Genomic DNA, 19,657 nt, shown 5'->3' on the forward strand with positions numbered 1-19,657 from the left:
AATGTGTTTGTCAATGCTTCTATTTTTTAACAAAATCACTGGACCTGCCAAATGTTACACGTGTCCTTGGCACCACCAACGGAGCAGCCTCTAAACATGCAAAATATCTAAACATGCAAAATGATCTTTGCAAAATTGGCTCCTAATTTAAGAAACTTTTGTCTATGAAGACCCAAAGCCAAGCTGTATCAATTATTGGTGCTGAGTTAGAAGAACAGCATATTTAATTACATTGATCTGCTTCTGATCCATGCCAAAGGACATATTAAAACATTTGCAAGGTCATAAGGCAACATTTAAGTGGGAACTGTCATATAGGAATGATGTCTTTCTTTGTTCTTTTAAAGAAAATTCAATGATTTTGTTCTGGAAGGATTTAGTAGCTCCCTCTACACTATGTGTATAACAACACTGCAGATTTCATTATGAATAGAACTCGAAGTGAGAGTAATGAGGTACATAAAACAATAAAGCCAATACAGTCAGCTACATCCCAAAATCCCTGCTAGACCTGCTCTGTTTATTTGCAAGTATCAGAACATTTCATACTGAAGAAGCAACTACGCAATTTTCTATTATTTTAGCTTGCAAATGTGAGTTACGCTATATCAAAACAAATGTTAGAAATAATTGTGTTTGGCTGAAGATGTGCCTGCATGCTGAATAGAATGTGTGTGTATATGAGTGTGCATATCTGTGTGTGGCTGCCTGTGTGGACAAATGCAGAACTATCTGTGAAATACATTTAGACATCCTCTTTCCTCTTTGTCTGACATTGTAATTACCATTTAAAGTATCCGGGCTAATTACCTTCCACGTTTAGAAAAATAATCAGGTTTGTACACAAATCAAGACTAGCCAGGGACGCCACGGCCTGACAACGAAAAAAACAAGCGAGTTTTATGGGCATGGTTATTATGTTTTCCATTTAATCAAAACTTGAATTAAGATTAAACGTGATCTATTATTGTATCATTTAGTTTCCCAAAGATTATGGTATAAACCCCTAAATCATTAATTATATTCTGTCAATCAATTTTCTGTTGAATTTGTTACAAATTCTAACCCCTACTCCCACTGGGCTCTAATGTGACTCATTAATTAAGGGTAATTAATATGGCTTGTTTACAAAATATGTTTTACTGTCTCCCACACATTTTCATTTCATTATGAAAACTAGATGGAAAACATTTTTTGAAAAGGGTTCTGTGAGGCTCAGACATTTTATCATGGAAGATAAGGAATAAAACAATAATTTAAAGAGGAACCAGAAGAAGGTTAATGTTTGTCTCTCCCAACAACAGGCACAGCAAAAGTCTATCAAGTTGCTTTTGCGTATTTGTCGATATGCATGTTAAAATCAGCAAGTTGAAAGCAACAGCAAGATCTCTTACTCAGCCAGCTTGTGCCACTCCACTTTGATTCAACTAGAAAATGAAATCCTGCAATCCTTTTCAAAAATCAAATGCTAAACACCCTGTGGAGGGGCTGAAATAAATATCTTTCTCCATCAAGCCTTACAAAATATGTCCTTATTTCACTTTCTTAACAGTCTCTGATCAAATAATAAGATAAAACCTCCAGAAAAAAACACAGCCATTTTGGCATATATTCACTTGTTGACAGGCAGTGTACATCAGGTGCTTTTGCAAATCATGTGACTTTATTCTATTGGTTCTATCGGTTGTAGAACACACTCACCAGTAATGACGCTTCAAAGATCAATAGTTGGATGTCTTTAGCAACAGAAACACAGAACCTGAAAAATGCTTGATGGTACAGCACTGAATGAGCGATGGCAAGCTTTTCAAAATAACATTTTTGTCTGTGACCTTTGCCAGGCACCAGCCATTTCCTTGCCTTTACTCCTCTGCCCAGTATCTGCTTTATTGTGATGCTAAACAGTGAGTTTTGACATTCAGAAGGGCCCTGCCAAAGGACAGGCTGGTGGAAGCAGTAGAGAAGAGAAAACCTTAATGGGTTCACCTGGAATGGAAAGCATCTGCTAGTCTCCACAGGCTGAAGGAGAAGGAAATGTCAAGTATGGTTATTACAGAGCGGGCAGCAGCTCACGGAATTTTCACTTGAATGAAAAAAAAGGCTTGGAGAATGCATACACAAAAGTTACATACATCTCTTCACATTAACACCCTGAGTCCAACAACATATATATTTCTCCGTCAACCTCGTTAAAAATACTTTTACAAAACTTGGTTAAGGTAAAACTTCCCTCTCCTGAACGCCAGGGATAATCACATGATTGTGAAGTGTTCATATATCTACAGGAAGTATTGGAGTGAGTATTTGTACATAGGATCACATAAGTGTGTTTGCTAATTTGTACACCCGAGGATGCTAATCAAAGCTACTGCCAGACTAATGCAGCTCTTAAGCCCAGAGGCCCAAGACACATACATGGCTCTCTGACTCAAAGCTAAGTGTCTATGAGAGGCGTGTGTGTGTGTCTGTGTGTGTGTGTGCTGAAATGAATGCATATAGCTGTATACAGTCCGACATGGAAGTGTATGGGCATAAGGGGATGGTATAACAGATCAGCAAAGCCCAAATCCCACTCACTGAGGGGAATCCAGCATCAAACAGATCCTGCTGCCTGAGGGCAGGCCTTCCTTCTTTGTCAGCGTGGAAACTCCTGTCGCTGCACTTAGAGCTTCAGGCTCAGTGTGGAGACACATAGCAGGTGGAGTGGCAGCAGAAATGACAGCCTCAGAGAGAGACGGAGAGATGAGGCAGTTTGAAAGAATGTGATCATTTTATCACCAGAGACTAAAGTGGCCCAGAGAATCATCAACAACAAGGAGCCTTGGTGTTTCTATTTCTGTGAGTGTAGAGCTGGAGAATGATATCTGGATATGGGGCTGCTTACAGATCGGTCATTGCACAGTGAGTAGAATTTTAAAACACACATTATCCCTTCTCATCACTCCTACCTAAAGGCTCCACCTTACCTCTGAGTAAATGCTTAATGGGTACCATAGCAATACATGCAAACAGATGTAGCTCTTGCAGCAGAGGCCCATAGTGTGACCAAATGTGTCGCAAATGTTAGCCTGAAGCAGAAACCAAACAGACAGCATTCTGAAAAGATAAACAAATAATGGAATAATACAAAAGTGTGACAAGATGAAAGCAGGGGGAAATGACAGCGAAAATGTTGCTATGGCATTTCTTTACCAAAGGTATTACCACAGAGAGCAATCTGAAGCACCACCCTGTGTAGAGGGCATAGATATAAAGGGGAGATAGTACTCATTTCCTTCCCGTAACAACAGAAGTTCATATAATCATCTCCCAAAGCACTTCTCTCCACTGACGGCTCCACGATATGGCTTCCGGTGTTGGTAAATGTGGGAGGAGCAGGAATGTGTGTGGCTGGGCGATAAGGCTGCTGTAAAATTTAATTAGCACAAAGCCATGGTGAGCATGACTTCATTTCTCACTGCATTATTCACTAGAATACTATGCTAGAACCTAGTTGCAATCAATGTTCATAACCGGTTCATGAGAAAAAGGGTTGGACAAAGGGAGCGACAAAGAAAGACAGAGGGCGAAACAAAAAAAAGCCCATGACGCATTAGTTGTATACAAACTGAGATATATCTAATCTAAATCCCTGATAAACCTTCCAACTATTTACCCATAGGCTCCTGCCTGTGTATAGAGCCAGGCAGAATAAGAGACTGTATAGTGTGCAAAGAAAGACAAGGAAGATAACATGAGCTGTCTGAATAGCAATCCTACATTAGCAGCATCACCTACTGTTTGGGGCCTGAGCTGGTGCGAATGGGCTGATTAGGGTCCTTGGCTCGACATGCTGAACACCAGTTTCCATTTCACGATCCACAGCCTTTATTACAGCCCAGCTTTCTCATAATCCAGCAAAAGGGGATATCTGAGGTGCCTGATCGGCTTAGGACTTGGCTAAAAACGTGGGATGTACTGCAGAGAGACTTTGAGGATAGTGCAGAGGTGTTCGTTATCATCTGTTTTCTATTAGGACTGAGTGGGCACTGTTGAGCTCGGTGTGTGTTTGTGCATGCATGTGTGTCTACTTTACTCTCATCCATCACACTGACCTCTCCAACCAGTCAAGTGAATACACTTTTTCTTTCACGATTTCACTTTCTCATCGTCGGACTGGGCATGGATTACAGAGATTACAGCTTTAAGAATGAGGCTATATTTGCTAGAGGTGCGTTAAGCTTGGCCTAGTAGCAAAGGCTGATACAGTCATTATTAATTTTAACACGTGTGAGCATCAAAACGCATTTCATTGAATAAGGTATTTGACTCAGGAAGCAGCACTTCTATAACAGCACAAGTGGGAGCCATTAAAAGAGAATGTTCATTTTCTATGTCCGTGCCTCCAAGGCAAACAGCATACCAATCACATTGAGTGACTTGCTACATGGAAAACCATAACCTATAGCCAAACATTTTCAGAGAGAAATATGTTCAATGCTAATTTTGGTCTATTGCAGAAACAGGGCACTATCGTGTCATATCTAACAAATGCCGTTTTGTTATTCCAGGATAGTGCTGATTCCAGGCTAAATGTTAAAGGTGGAATTGGATGTCACTGGTTTAATCACCAAGAAACCATAAGAAAAAAACTAGGACATTAAATTACTAACTACTCGAGAAAAGTTGCTAAGTGGCCAACAGGTCAGACTGTGTTGTACAGGGCAGCTCCTTTGTGGAGTGTGTATGACTGGGTGGGAGTGCAGCAGGGAATTCCAGGAAAAGAGAACATTGTTCTCAGAAAAACATTAATAAAAGGTAGGTAAATATTTTTTCCCTCAATTACCATTCCATTAGTCTCATTGCAGAGGCTGTACCTAATTACACTAGCCCTCTGTTAAGGTGCCCTCTTGCTCCATCTGTTCCAGGCAAGTGTGCACAGTCCGAAACATGCAGGGCGCACACACGCACCAAGTGCAGCACTTCAGACAGACAGACAAAGGCAGGTCAAGGTACACTTTCCCATCTGGATATGCCGTCTTCTAAGAACAGTTAAACACCTTAGCCACCGATCAAGTGTGGCAGTAAGAAAGTGACTCCGAGTGGCCAGATGATTGTGGACATGAATACAGAGAGCAGTACACCTGTACAAGCTGCAGACACAGCTAATGCCCCGACCCAGCAGTAGCCTTTAACCTCTCGCCTGCACATCGTTAAAACACAGGGTTTAAGCTGACCATTTCTATGCATGTATGCATGAGGGTTTACCTATGGAAGGGTAGAGTGAGCACTCCAGTGTTAAGGAACAGGAGCTCTTTGGCAATAATCTGTCACTTTAATGAAAAATGCATGGGCCGTATGTGTTGCAAGGATGATATATTATGACCAAAAGCAGATAAATCAGCCACTGCTAAAGTCACGTTTTTGAAACAATGACGTGTCGCATCAATTCAAACAGATCTTGGGAGGAGAGCGTCTGTGCTCTTCTTTTTGTCTTGGGCTCACTGACATGATTTAATGACACCTTCTTTTTCTGCCTATGTCATCTCTGGGGAAAAGCAGCAAGGCTAGGGAGGAGATAAAGCTGAGAAAAAACAAAGTCAAAAAGTACAGAGGAGACTGAGGAACCTTGTAGGAGGGGAAGCTTTCTCCCATAATTGACATTGATATGAGGAGACAAAAATGTGGAAGAGGATTGAGAAAGTACGCATGCAATCCACAGGATACAGTAGCCTGCAGTGGAATCCACATATCACAGTCTATAAGAGGCCACATCAAAAAGGCAAGCATCTAACAGCACATTCCACTGGAGTACCCCAGCCCCAGGAAGCTACAGAGACTGATTCTCCGCACTAGTTTTTCACACATGTCTCAAATGTGAACACACTAAAGTAGGAAGAAACAAACTTCCATTATTTACTTTTTTGACTGTCATTTCAACTTCACACTCTCCCCAGTTTCCTCTTAATGATTTTGTGCGGCACAACCTCTGAAAGACATTGTGGGTTCAGTCTCAAAGTAAGCCTATTACGCATCTCCAACTGCTATTCACACCTGAAGCCAAGTTATATAAAGTATGCACTGAATAGCTGCCTGCATGAACCAAGGATCCAACATTATATACAGAAACATAAATTCAGCAAAAAAGGGTCATAAAGTTGGCAAATACATAGCACACAAAATCTCTGTAACCAGAGGCTTGCTTTTAGTGTGAACACCGTAATGCTTTCAAGTTCAAGTAAGGAAAAATAACTCCTGTTTCCATTTAGTAAAGGGGTTCACCGACTCTGAAGTGACCTTGCATCAATTTCCAGCTCTAGTTCAGAGCGTTATCACACATAATTGTACGGCTAGGTTTCACTAAAGACATGTGAAGTAACTGCTCCTAAAGACAGAGAAATATACCCCTTCATAGGTTTGGTTTCTTCTAACACTCACTCCACAAGAAAGGCATTATAGCATGCACATACCTTCAAAATGCATGTCTTGCTTGGGCTGTCTGACCCCCTTGAAGGCTCATGCTCAAACGCAATAGTAAAAAAAAAATATATATATGATTCCCCTCAACAAGTACTTGCACACGGTAACTTGGGAGTCAGCGTGGCTGAGATGAGGGTTTGCTTCGAAGGCTGAACTGGCCAGACAGTGCCTGGAGAGATGTTTTCAGAAGGACACAGTAAAAAGCTATGGCTGCTTCATAGATTCAATTTGCAGATTCAAGTCTGTTACACCTGTGTGGCTAACCACCATCGATCCATCATTCTGTGGAGTGCAATCCAATTTAGAGTGCCGAGGAGTCCCAGAGCCCTGCAGCCTTATCCTAACCCGGGCCACAGCCACCACAAAGCCCGCTTACCTTCATCCCCTGAAGTCTGCGGGTGTGTCTGTGTACTTTTAAGACTAGGTGAGAATGTGTGCTCAGGGAGACTGCCGACCAAGCTAACGCCTTAGCTGCTGGCTCATGTTAAAGTGTGCTGAACCAATTTAGGAGTAAGGGAAGAGAAGCGAGAGAGGAAACGGGGGGGAAATGCCGGAAGCCCAGGCATGATCCCTTACTTAAACCAAAGACTACAGCAGGACGAGAGGAGGGAGGAAGAGGAGAACCAAAAGAAGAAGAAAAATCTACAATCTTAAGCAAAGAATACGGAATCATTGTAATCATATTTTCTATTGAATGCCAATAATTCCACTTATCATGACTACGAAGCACAACAGCACAATCCAGTACACTGTGATTGTGATGGGGAGCACAATCTATTGGTCATCTGATTTGTTGCAGACAACAAAAGGAAGAAAACCCTAGTGCACTTGACTCTCCCTTGGTACGAAAGCTTAATGGCACCAAACATGTTCAGATTGACCATTCCAATCTCTCCCCATCACTACTTATTAGAGTATCTTCGGGCACAGATGTTGCTGTTTAAATTCTCTTTGCTGCTCCATTGGAGTGCAGCAACACCCCTGAGATCAATTATTAAAGGGTATTTAAAACTGTGGGAAAGGAGGAAGTAGGGTGGTGTGAAACTGAAAGCATCTGTTTAAGTGTTTGTGCCGCAAACTAAACTTCATCACCTCCCGACTAAACACGGAGCATCCTGTGAGTTTCACTCACTCTAGCGACTAAACCCAGGGCAATTAAAGTCTGGATCTCGGTAGGAGAGAAGGAGCGCCTAGAGAAGGGGTGCGGCAGGAGAAGTGGAGAGACTTCTTACCAATAACAGGCAATTATGTTCGGGGAGGGCTATTGTCAGGCCATGAGAGTATAAAAGAAGACAGCGGGGATATGGCATAGTAGGGAAATGAGGAGGAGTGTTATTTAGGAGGCAGATGGCAGATAGGGGGAAATTAAGATGAATGGGCACTGAGAGGGCTGAGCTGGTGCTTGGGCAGGGCAGAGAAAAGTAATTAGCTGTGTTTGCTCTGGGAGGCTGGCAGTGAGGATGATACCTGCAGTGACAGGCTCAAGCCTCAGCTTTATTAGTCAACAAGGCCACGTTTGATGCCGCCAGCAGGGGGCAGCTGGGACAGCAACCTCAAAGGACCTTCTTACCTGTACAACACACCATGAGTTATTTTTCACAAAGTGAACAATGAGCAGCAGCTCCTTCACTCACTGCAATTTATTTTTACTCTAATAACCTGTTAATTCAACACAGCTGTCTTTGTTTGTTCTTTCTATACTACCGGACTCTCCCTCTCAAACAGCAAGACCATTTTTTGTTTATCTGCCACAATATTCTTCAGTTTCACCCTTACAAAGTGGCTATATTTGTTCTTACTCACACCATTTCTCTCCATTTCTTATGCTACAGCCACCTCGATCTGTCTCTTTCCTCCCACCCTGTATATCTCCCTCCCCCTCGCCCCTTTCCAATCTAATTTCAGATAAGTCGTAGCCGAACAACAGAGCAAGGCCCTTTATCATTGCCATCAATGATGTGGGTGGATTGAGCATGAATAATTTTATTCATGTGTGCCTGTACCCAGCCCACAGGGATACCAATTACAAGTAATAAGAGGTAATAGGGTTACAGCGTAATTTTTAAGTGCCTCGGTAATGGTTGTAGAAAACCTTTGACAAGAGAAGAAAGCTGGTGTTTATTTAAGCTGCAGCGAGAACACAATATCCGTTCACAGCTATGAATAATATAGGTAATATAAGTAAGTGGTATACACACACCTTGACATTTTTACATTTAAATATTGAAATTGACTTTTTAAATGATTACATCTCAAATAGATTTGCCAGCATTCAGTTAATGTGTTTGTGTTAGTGCACATGTCTCACTGCTGTTCAAGAATCTGCAATGCATAGGTGAAAAGTAAAAAATTAAAGTTGAAAACATCTTATTATTCTCCATACAATTCCAGGACTCTTGACATATACTGTTGTCTATAGATACATGTCGCTGTATTTATATAAAATGTGGAAAATTCACATGCAGCATTGAAAACCACAAAGGCAAACTCAAAAAGTCTGCAGTTACTGAACAATTTAGGAAACTTATCAAACTCAGCTGCCAAAGCAGCCCACACACTGCTTTCAAAGAATATCAACCCTGCTTCTCGGAGTCTGCACATCGCACTGCCTCAAACGGTGTTAGTAATGGCCTTTCACACTTTCAGAAGGCACACACAAGATCACAAAATCGAAAAGGACAACCCAAATGGTCGCTGGACACACACAAAAAAACAAGACATATGAACTGTTGAGAGGAATTTGCAATACATGGCAGATATGTTAAGGATTGGCCACCCAAGAGCAGATGAAAAGACACAGCTGAGCATGCTTGAGCTTTAGCTTTGTGGGTTTCAACGGTTTGCTTTACCATGGTTTACAGGCCTGAGAACCTGTCGGAAGGAGCTGGGGCTGATTGTCTTCTGCTGGTTATCTGTGGAGGGCAGTGGACACATAATGCAAACATATTTTACAGGACTAAGAGGATCAGAAAGATCAGGAGGATGCACAGGCTGAAGAATGGCTGTGAAGAGAAGTTCATCAACAACAAAGGGCACAGCTGGCAATTGCAACTAAATGAGCAGTCCATTCAAAACGGTAAACATCCCTTGTTGAATTTACAACATGTGTTTCAATTGCTTATATAGGATCAAAGACTGCCAGAAACAGAACTGGGTGTTTAGTGCTTTTTCTGGGATCCAATCATGAAACAGTCGAGGTAATGGTGTAAAGCTTTGGGCATTGTGCTCCTAGCAAGCATGTGTACAAACAACCAACTAATGTATTTTGGAAGTGACTCAGAATGAGAGTGTATTGTGCCAAGGCGTGTGAACGCAAGGAGGCCTTCTGTTCAATCAGCTTTCTAAAACAAACATATGCATCCAGTTGGAAGGTTAGGACCTGCAATTATTGTGATTTTTGAACATCTGAATGGACCCAAAACACTGTCCAAATTGTTTTCGAGAAAATATGTATGTGTGCATCTTTATTTGTGCATACATTTTAAGAGAGGATATGAGACTCACCTCTGGGTCTTGGTGCTCTCTTCCTGCGGTCTCTGAATGCAGCTCCTGACTGTAGGGCTTCCAGCAAACTATCCATCACACCTGTCTCATCATTCTCTGAAAAACGCAGGAAGAAAAGAAGGGGGGTGTTAGAAGACAGAGTAGAGGTAAGAAAACAGAATTAGATAAAGTGCACTTTCTTCTATTGCTGAGCTTTGCCATACTGACTGCAAAAAAACATTCAATGGCAGGACACTATATAAACACATTACATGTTACTGTATATAGAAAGCTGTGAACAAGCAAATACTATATATGTCACACGAGTCCAAAAACAAAGTAAAATGCCTAATATATGATGGGATTAGTTCCAAGCAAATCAAAGTTGGCATGGTATTGCGGAGAACCTGCTGTGCAGATGTGCACCCCGGTGTTTCTAACCTTGTGCAATGTAGTTGTACATTGCATTGTAGTAAACTAAAAACTCATGAAGGATATTTACAATGTCATAAAAAGAAGGACATTTAGTACAGGGCCCTGTCGAGCTGACACTATGGTGTATTCAATGTAGAATACTCTTGACGTAAGACATAAAGTCCTTGGTTTGTTTCAGCAGAGGAACCGCCGTAATTCAGATGTATCTTAGAAAGAGAAAAGCTTTGAAGATGTGACATGTAAATCATGCCTTGTGTTGGGGAAGCTGAAAACCTGCCAGACACCTGAGGAAATATGATGGACCTGGTTAGTGATTTGCAGTGAAAACAGCCTCCAGTAGATCGGATGGAAAATAGCTAGCAGAAATATGGGATTGCTGAGGGCGAACACACTGTCAATGAAAATGTTGTGCTGTGGTTGTCATGCTAATGGAAATGTGAGTGTTTCCTTTTCAACAATGCTTCTTTGGGGCCCTTAACAGTTTAAGTGTTTATCTGCCACCATGCAGATGTGAATGACTGCCTGCCATTGAACTGTACACTTCCTTTAGTGCCAAATCGACAGCCGGAAGCTGTTCACAAGCTGTTCATCAGTCTCAATGTGTTGTTTAGGGAAGTGTCCTCTTTGAAAGTTTGAAAAAAGATTGCTCTAGTATGAAGTTTGAAAAAAAAAGATCATTCTTTTTTTAAAGTGAGGGAAAGAGCAACACAATATTGAGGCAAACATTATATTTCTATTTTTTGTATGTAAAGACAACACACATTTAAGAGGATATACTTTCCATCCATTAGTGTTTGGCCATGCAGTCATCCAACACGCTTAAGTCAGATATGTGCAACATAGCCTCATATGCACTACAGTTTGTCTGAACACATTTCTATGGTTATTACTTCTTACTGTTTTCAGTTATTTTGGTTCTAATGTATGTTTAACTACTGATCAACAATTATATAACAAATACATTCCGATTTTATGTCATTCATTTTGAAATTGTACACTAAAATTACCCATATTTAAAATGCAATATGCCTAACAGTTTGATGAGTGTCTCATATGTAAGAACTGCAATTAGTGAAAAAAACAGATTCAAATTGTGAGTAACATTCAGCTATATGTTGAAACATGCTGACACATTGTGCACATTTGTAAATATTCTGCACTGACTTTACAAGACCAATACAAACTATATTTCTGCTCTGGATTTCTAGTTTAGTGTCACCAATCAGCTTTATGTCTAAGACGGGTTCACAGCACAAAAGCATGCCGTCCAGTCACTGTTACATGCAATCAAGACTCTGAACATACATGTACAGCAATCCTGGGGCTGCACAACTAATGACAGTTTTCATCATCACACGCCTTGCCTTCGGATTAAGTATGACTGACATATGAACATAGATTTGCTCACACGCATGTAAACACTGTGTGCCGAGATTAAGCATGTCTAATAAATGAATGTATGATGAGCTAGAAAACATTGTTAGGTCCATAGAGGCGACGCTGTATCAGCCGCAGTGTGACTGCTGGGTCCCTCAACGGATTAAGTGAAGAACATGAGGTTTGGATGTTCTGATTGAGGTTGTGTGTGTTTTTCTCACTCTCTCCATTTTGTCTGATGGTTACCTGCGGATCAAAACTATCTAAACGGAGAGAAGAAATAATCCAGTTGTATACCCCAAACCAATACTGTGATAGGAGACCCTTTACGGGACTAAGGTCCTGCACATTCTATACCAATTTACTGGGCTTTATTATTTTTTTTAAATTATATTTGGCGCAGGCTTTAATTAAAGCGCAACATTACATTTGCAGATGTTAGTAAAGGAAAGAAGAACATTTGAAAAACATACAAACTGGAAGCAGGGGTAAAATGAGGACACTTTTAGCTCATATTGCCAGAAGGTTGAGCTGGGGCAGGCTTCAATAATGCAGATAGTGACCTGGGAAATCTGGCGTCCTTTGAGGGAAGAGCCTCCCAAATATGAATATGCAGTATTCAAACATAATGACTTGTACATTTGGCCGAGGGCTCTTTACCTACTTATATTTTCCTTTGAACTTTCCATTGTTCATTAGCAGCACCAAATGTAACCTATCAGATAGAGTCGGACACAATGGAGCTCAGGGTTGTTGTCGTATGATTGCACTGTGGATTTCAATAAAAAATCCTATAGCAAGTGTTTTTGCCGAGCACCCAATCCCCAATTTAGTTGGCTGCTCCAAGACAAGCCTATTTTTAGTATCACATATTGTAACTACAGAAACTTACTACTACAAATGACACGATTAATCTTGCCATAAATGATTCAGATGTGAAAGGCACCTCATATGATAAACAAGGTAACTTGAAAGTATTGTCATTATACATTTTCATTGGTGGATATGTCGAGTGAGTCATTTGTTTTAAATATGTACAATGCTGATTGTGTTTGTCAATTTCAAATCTTTCAATGACGACTGGGATTGAGACCATAATCAATGTTTGAAGCCTGTCAACCCTTTCAGATGCTTATAAGCTCTACTTTCAACCTGAAACTCTTTTGTGGGATGTTAAGTACAACCACTATAGTCACACTGTGCCGTGCAAACTGGCATTTCGTTTATTCTTTCAGTACCATAGTGAGTTTTGTGCAAAGCTAAACACATTTCAATCAGTTCAACAGTTCATGGTCCCTTTACAGCAAAGCTCATATACTACAGACAGAGGGTCCACATGGCGTTGAGCTTCAGTTGTACAACTCGTGCCCAAACCCCCCACAAAGCTCCGACTATAAACACACACATGCGGTGGATATATCATGGCCCACTTCCCTGACTGCCTACGTCTGTGCATTTTTTGTTTTCCATCTGCAACAGTTGCATTCTTCCTCTGGCTGATATGTGCCCAGTTCTTCATCATTACACAGAGCAGAAAGGCAACACAAATTTCTGAGCAAAACCAACACTCACACAGTGTCCAAATTTGTTTCCACTGTCGTGGCAATTCATCACAGGCGGCAAGCTTTACTCTCCCAACAACACACATAGACACATACACAAAAATACAGACAGCACAGAGAAAATGTGAAAAAGGAGCAGATCAATCTGCTGCAACCTGCAGTGCGTGGCTTCATGTGTTGTACTCCGTTTGACTCCAACCCACAATAACATGAAAAACTTTGTGTGCCTCAGGAGGCGAGGAAAAAGAAACCTACTCAGATCTCCTGCCTGAGGAATATACAGAAGCAGAAACAGTCCAATTTTACACATCAATCAAGAGCAACTGATTCAGGCCGAGACAGAAAACTGCTTTATAGAATGGAGACAAGAGGTGCCTTCAGACAGCCCGACACTGAAAATCATAACACATATTTATAAATTCACACCCACATGCTCACCAACTTAGAGATCATAGACTTGTCACATGGATGGTAATGGAGAAGAAACACATGGCAGAGGAATATTAGTCAAGCTAGTAGCTGTGAAATGGGTTTGAAACAGTCATTCAGCTTGTGAAGGGTGGTACTGAGGAGGATATGGCGAGAGAACAAAGACTTGTAAGAGGAACGGGACATTGAAGAGTGGTATCCTAGCTTTGGCAGTAGAGCTACTGATTGGTGCTTTGATGTGCACAATTCGGCTGCCTATTTCTATTCTGCTGCATCTGGAATCAGAGCTCCCATGACAGGTGTGCAATGTGCAGAGGCTTTTTGCTTTTACTTTAACAAAGGATGAAGACACACTCACAAACCAGTCCAGATTTGGATGGATGTCTATTTAAGGGAAAGTAATAGTGTGTACCTTGTGTTCAAGTCTTTTTCATTGCAACCCTACAAGTCCTACGTGTTAGTTGTAAAAGAAACACGGAATTGTGCCAAATGAGCTCTACCGCAGTGTGTTTGGCTTGACTGTCCTCTTTGTCTAGGGACAAAAGAAAACACAAGTTTGGAAATAAGCAGTATGGTGTACAAGTGTATATGTACAAGTGCACAAGTCAGACCAACAAAAAGATAAAAAGTGTTTACTCCACTACAAAACACGGATAAACTTTGGCGGAAGAATCAACCCGAAGCTTAAACTCCAGCTCTGGGGAAAGGCTATAGTTATCCTCCTGTCTGTAGTGAAACTTCAATCACCATCTATTTAATCAGAGCCTGTTCACAGTGGCGTTTTCCATTGTCAGGACATTGTCAGGACACGCAGTCTGTGTGTGTGTCGATGTCTACCCTCTATTCAGACCCGGACTGATGCTTTCCGCCACTTCACTCAACAGGATGTGGCACTTATCATCAGGACAATGACCCGGTTGTAGCAGTGTGCAGCAGAGGTGGGCCAGAGCAAGGCAAGAAATAGGGTCAATTGGGCTCGAATGGAAAGGCTAAGAAGAGAAAATGACATGCCTGAGTACAATGAATGCAGGCCCACCACTGTGTTCCCTTGGACACTTAAGAAGACAAATGGTGCAAAAAGGCCAATCAGCCCCCTCTCTCTATTGAATAGCTTCTGTTCCACTTTACTGATACCAACTTTGAGAAAGTAGCCAAGCCATTCACTGGATGAAGAATAATGATGTACAAATGACAGACACGCACCATAACTAGTATATTAATAATGTAGTAGGTTACTATGAATCATTTTTTACAAGGCTTGGCTGAGTTTTCACGTTTTAGCAGTTGCAACTTGCCAAGGAGCACACGTAATCACCTGTGATAACCTGACAATCACAGAGTCGGCCTATGAAATGATCCTTAACTAACCGGAACAGTTACCCCCGCGGGGAGCCAGGACTTCTTTTCAGTTGATAACTAGGGAAGGAAAATGTGAAAAAAAGTTACACTACATAAACGACACTAGTGCTGGCCTACCGAGCCGTGAAGGACACAACCCCATCCTACATCAATGGTTACCAAAATTAAATGTAATGATATAAGGGGGCAATATTTTTGCCTCGACTATCTATAGCTCATGATAACATACAGTAGCTTATAAAAGCTTCTCATATCTTTCTTCCCCTGTCTCTCCTTCTCACGCCCCTCCTATCCTTTTAGCATCTTTGCATGCAGGGTTGCATCTCTAGCTGCTTGTTTATTTGAAATCTTAATAGTTCATCGCTTGTAGTCATGTAGGGAATGTTAAATAAAGCTCTGATGTGTAATTTGTCGCTCCACAAACATTACCGCTCCTGGCCTACCCTGGGAGTTAATGCAACAGATTTGTCATACACAAGCCAGGCACAGCTAGAGGAGGAGGAAAAACACCTATTCAATCTGCATTCCAATCTCCATAGGGCTCTATGCAAATGCATGCAAGCTGATGCCTCCCCTCTCTCAGACTGCCAGAACACATAGAACAGATGACGAAGCCAGGCTGCATATAATTGTGTAGGCAGAAGCCTGGTATGTGAAAGATAGAAGAGACCAATGGAAAGAGTAGGACACTGGAAGAAGCTCATATTTCAGGCAAATAAGCAGGCAAAACTAAAAACCAACCAAAATGCAGTCACCTGCAGAAAGAAAAGATGCTAATATCCATTTTGATCAGTTGCTCCAGGAAGCCCTCCCCCCTACCTTCCCCTGTGTCTTATTGGTGTGCCCTTCAGCATAATGTGGATATGCAGCCTCTCTGGGGCTTTTTAGGGAATTGATGGATAATCAGATGATTACACAGAAAATCTCCATTGAGGACAATCCTCCCTGACAAACAAAGAGAAAGCTCTTTAGTTAATAAATAGGCTGACAGAGAGTGAAAGTGTGTGTGTGTGTGTGTGTGTGTGTGTGTGTGTGTGTGTGTGTGTGTGTGTGTGTGTGTGTGTGTGTGTGACAGAGAGAGAGAGAGAGAGAGAGAGAGAGAGAGAGAGAGAGAGTAAATCCTGTCCTGCGTCTGCAGCACAATGCCAAATCTCTATCACATATTCATCCCGAAAATCTGTGTGTATGTGCGAGTGTGTGTCATACATAGCCAGAAACATCACTTCCCGGGGATGTCATCAAGTTTGCCTTTAGCTTTATCTTAATTTGAGCGTATCTAAAGACATTTCAAGCTCTAGGCATATTTGTATAAGCCTTTCTGACAAATTTGGCTGAAGTTTATTCTCGTGATTTCATACTTCTGAACTAGTTTTTCAAAAAATAAAAGTAGTTTGCAGTTAAACTCAACTCAACACACACACACAGGAAAGTAATCTATGCTGTAGTATGTTGAGGGGGATTAAAACAACTTCACACACAAATCATTAAGGTTTGCTGAAATATACTGTACGGTTAGTCCTTTTTCTTGGTTTACAAGACAAATCAGAACGAAAATGCTCGGACTAGTTTTGTTCCATGTTATACACATTTTTGATTTATTTTGCTTTGGATAGTGATTAACCCACAGGGCATCAACCTATTGGAGATTTGGAGGGGAAACAAATTATTTCCTCAGTCACATTTCTTTATTTTTTAATGCGGTAAGGTTAAGGTAAAAGATTTCTCTTGTGTCTACTGCAATCATTTTGCTCTCCACGTGCCAGGGCCTTCTGCCGGGAAGTGTCCCCACAGCATGATGCTGCCACCAACATGCTTCATGCTGGGGGTTTGTGCTCATGTGTGGTGCTACAGCAAATACAGCATGAATAATAAGGTAAACATGTATTTAACAAGCACTGTGCATCCTTGCTCTGACTCGCGCACACAAACTGTTTTTTTAACAGTATGAATAAAGGGAAACTTAAACTTGGATATATTTATTTCATTATTCTAGTATGAAAGTTTATGTTACGAGTACAGTAAGGGCCCCTTATCCAATGCTGTGTCTGTCAATGCATACTGAGTCGTGCTTTGACCCTTAATCTGCACACCCTTTATTCTCATTAAGTTGTAATAACCACAGCATGACAGAGGGTGACAGACAGCTCATGCTAATGTACTGACACACATTACGTAACCTATCCACCAGATCCCATAAATTATTTTCAACTTGACACAGCTCTTCATATGGATGAGTCCAGCACTGTAAAACTCTGCTCATTGGCAAATGATGATAATTGAGAGATGTCCAGATGAGAGGAAAGGGAACAGGGACAGGTTTGGATTATGATGTAGCTAAAAGAGACCTTGGTTTGGCTAGGTAGTGTGCCCACAGCGGTGCTTTGTCCTGGATGGAGCATGGTGGTTCTCTACTTGAACTCTAACATGTACAGGAGTTGTGCACTGGCTTGCATAGTCCTGTTAGCTATAGATGCTGGTGCAGGGCTAGGATTGCCAAGCTCCACTGCACTGCCAGCCTTGGCTTTGGCAAATGGTTCTGGAGGCTGCAATGTTAAGCAAGTTTATGGCCTTGGTAGTGCTCCAAAGGACAGGAAAAAATATAATAAAACTACTGGCAGCCAGAACCAGATCCTCTGGCATAAGAAAGATGGGTTATTTCCTTATAATGCTGAAGCTGTTTGGTAAAAAAAAATAGTTATCATTCCAGCTACATTGTATCTGAGCACCAAAACCATGGATAGTTTAGAGAAAAACGTTTTTTAATACAAATACTGACAATATGCAAGCATGCTTTGCCAACAAACCGTGTCAACAATTGTATCTTTTGTAGTTACTATTGAAAAGTTAACTGTAGAAACACGTCATTACAGGAATCTACACGGAAACTGCTCTTCATTCGGCTACACTGCGTCGTGGGGGATGATATCCTATTGCAGTACAGATAAGGAAGCAGGATGAACTGTTCTGCTGGTTACCTCTACAATGGTATGCCAGGCACATCCTTCCAAAATAGCGCTTCATTCATTAGATGAAATTTGTGTAGGAGTTTTTTGACAGTGTTTGAGTCTGACATTTTAGTTTCTAATACATTTTAGTTAATGGTACCTTCTGAAAATGTCCCAACTTGAGAGTGATTGCTTTTCTACATATTTTGTAACTGATTTTCAACACAATTGATTAGGCCAGTTGATTTTTCTTTAGGCAGATCATTCTCAAGTGTATCAAATGAATACAGAATCAACCATCACCCTTCAGAGACTGGCATGACACTCTTCTTTCTCTTAAAGAGTAACTCACTGGATGCGTTGTGGTTTTTGAGGCTGTCCTTCAACCAACTGACCTGGGTAAAACATCATTTCAGCAATCATCTATCAATGTCATGTGCCATGTAACTTGTGATCTGACTTGCCAAGTAAGGTCAAGCAAGAGGTGGACTTCTGTACTTGGATCAATAACCAACCAATCAATCAACCAATTAATCATAATATTATCTATAATCTCCACAGCTGAAATCTGCCAAATACAATGCAAAGTATCATCATATAAAGGAAAGGTCACACAATGTGAATATTAGCTTCATAAGGCAGAATAACACAACACAGTGTGTTGCAATGTAGTGCAAGATAATGTGTGCTTTTTACACCTAGTAAACTACATTGAAAAAAATATTAATGGGTCAGAAATAATAGGTTGAAAGCAATCATTTTAATGGGGATGATGACATTGACTGAGGGACATGTTTAAAATGCTTTTTGACGTTTTCTTTCAAATCAGGCAACCGGTAATGTTGTATTCAATTATTTCAAGCATTACTTAACTGCTTGTCAATCAACCACATATAAGCACAAATGCCTTTGGGTTGAAAAACTGAATTGTGAGAAAATAGTTGTCTCCTACAATTCATTAAAAGGGTACTTATGTCTGCTTGAGAAATGGCAGTCATTGTCGTTGATTGATCGCTTGCACCATTTGACTCCGTATTGATTGGGCAGATGGCTCTCTGTAAAGGGCTTGACGATGCAAGGGTTAACAGGCAAAGAAGAATGAATGATCTCTACCTGCATTGACTTCCAGCAACCTCCTCTTCTTCTGCTGTCTCTCTTGCTTCTCACGCTCAGCTTTCTCCTTCGCCGCACGTGCTCTCCTTTGCTTCTCCTCCGATTCTCTCCGCTTCAGGTTATCCTTTAGAGCTTGCTGTGGGGGGGAGGGAGGAAATAAGGTGGGCAAAGACAGAAATAAAGAAAAACAAGACCAATTGCTAAGTGGGATTAATTACAGTAGTATAGAGTCTGTCAAAGGCAGAGGCAGCTGTCAAACACTAAAGACATCATTATTAGGCACCGTTAAAGTCAGACAAAGCTACCAAGGTGGACATCACCCTGATCCTGCCAGACACAAAACAACTTGACACCGATGAATTCAGACAGCAGAAAAAAAGGTGAGCCACCTGGGCGCTGTGTATTTTCGGTTGTCCCTTCTACCTCTTTATCCCCACTTCAAATGTACAGTATCTGTGTTGTCCATGATCGTTTCCTCATGTATTGCATTTTGAT

General features: G+C 41.2%; 1 protein-coding gene across 3 annotated transcripts in view; it reads right to left on the minus strand.

Moving 5' to 3' along the window:
- LOC134863359 (protein diaphanous homolog 3-like) overlaps positions 1-19,657 on the minus strand; it is a 151,234-nt gene that overhangs the window by 33,411 nt on the left and 98,166 nt on the right. For 2 of the 3 annotated variants that reach the window (XM_063881843.1, XM_063881842.1), the window contains 3 exons: positions 19,163-19,298; positions 9,964-10,059; positions 9,309-9,371 (listed from right to left, as the gene is read on the minus strand). In XM_063881843.1, the coding sequence (XP_063737913.1) occupies positions 9,309-9,371; positions 9,964-10,059; positions 19,163-19,298 (295 nt within the window). The remainder of the gene's footprint in view (positions 1-9,308; positions 9,372-9,963; positions 10,060-19,162; positions 19,299-19,657) is intronic. The other variant, XM_063881844.1, reaches the window with a different exon arrangement.

This window comes from Eleginops maclovinus, chromosome 4, assembly GCF_036324505.1.
Source record: "Eleginops maclovinus isolate JMC-PN-2008 ecotype Puerto Natales chromosome 4, JC_Emac_rtc_rv5, whole genome shotgun sequence".
NCBI lineage: Eukaryota > Metazoa > Chordata > Actinopteri > Perciformes > Eleginopidae > Eleginops > Eleginops maclovinus.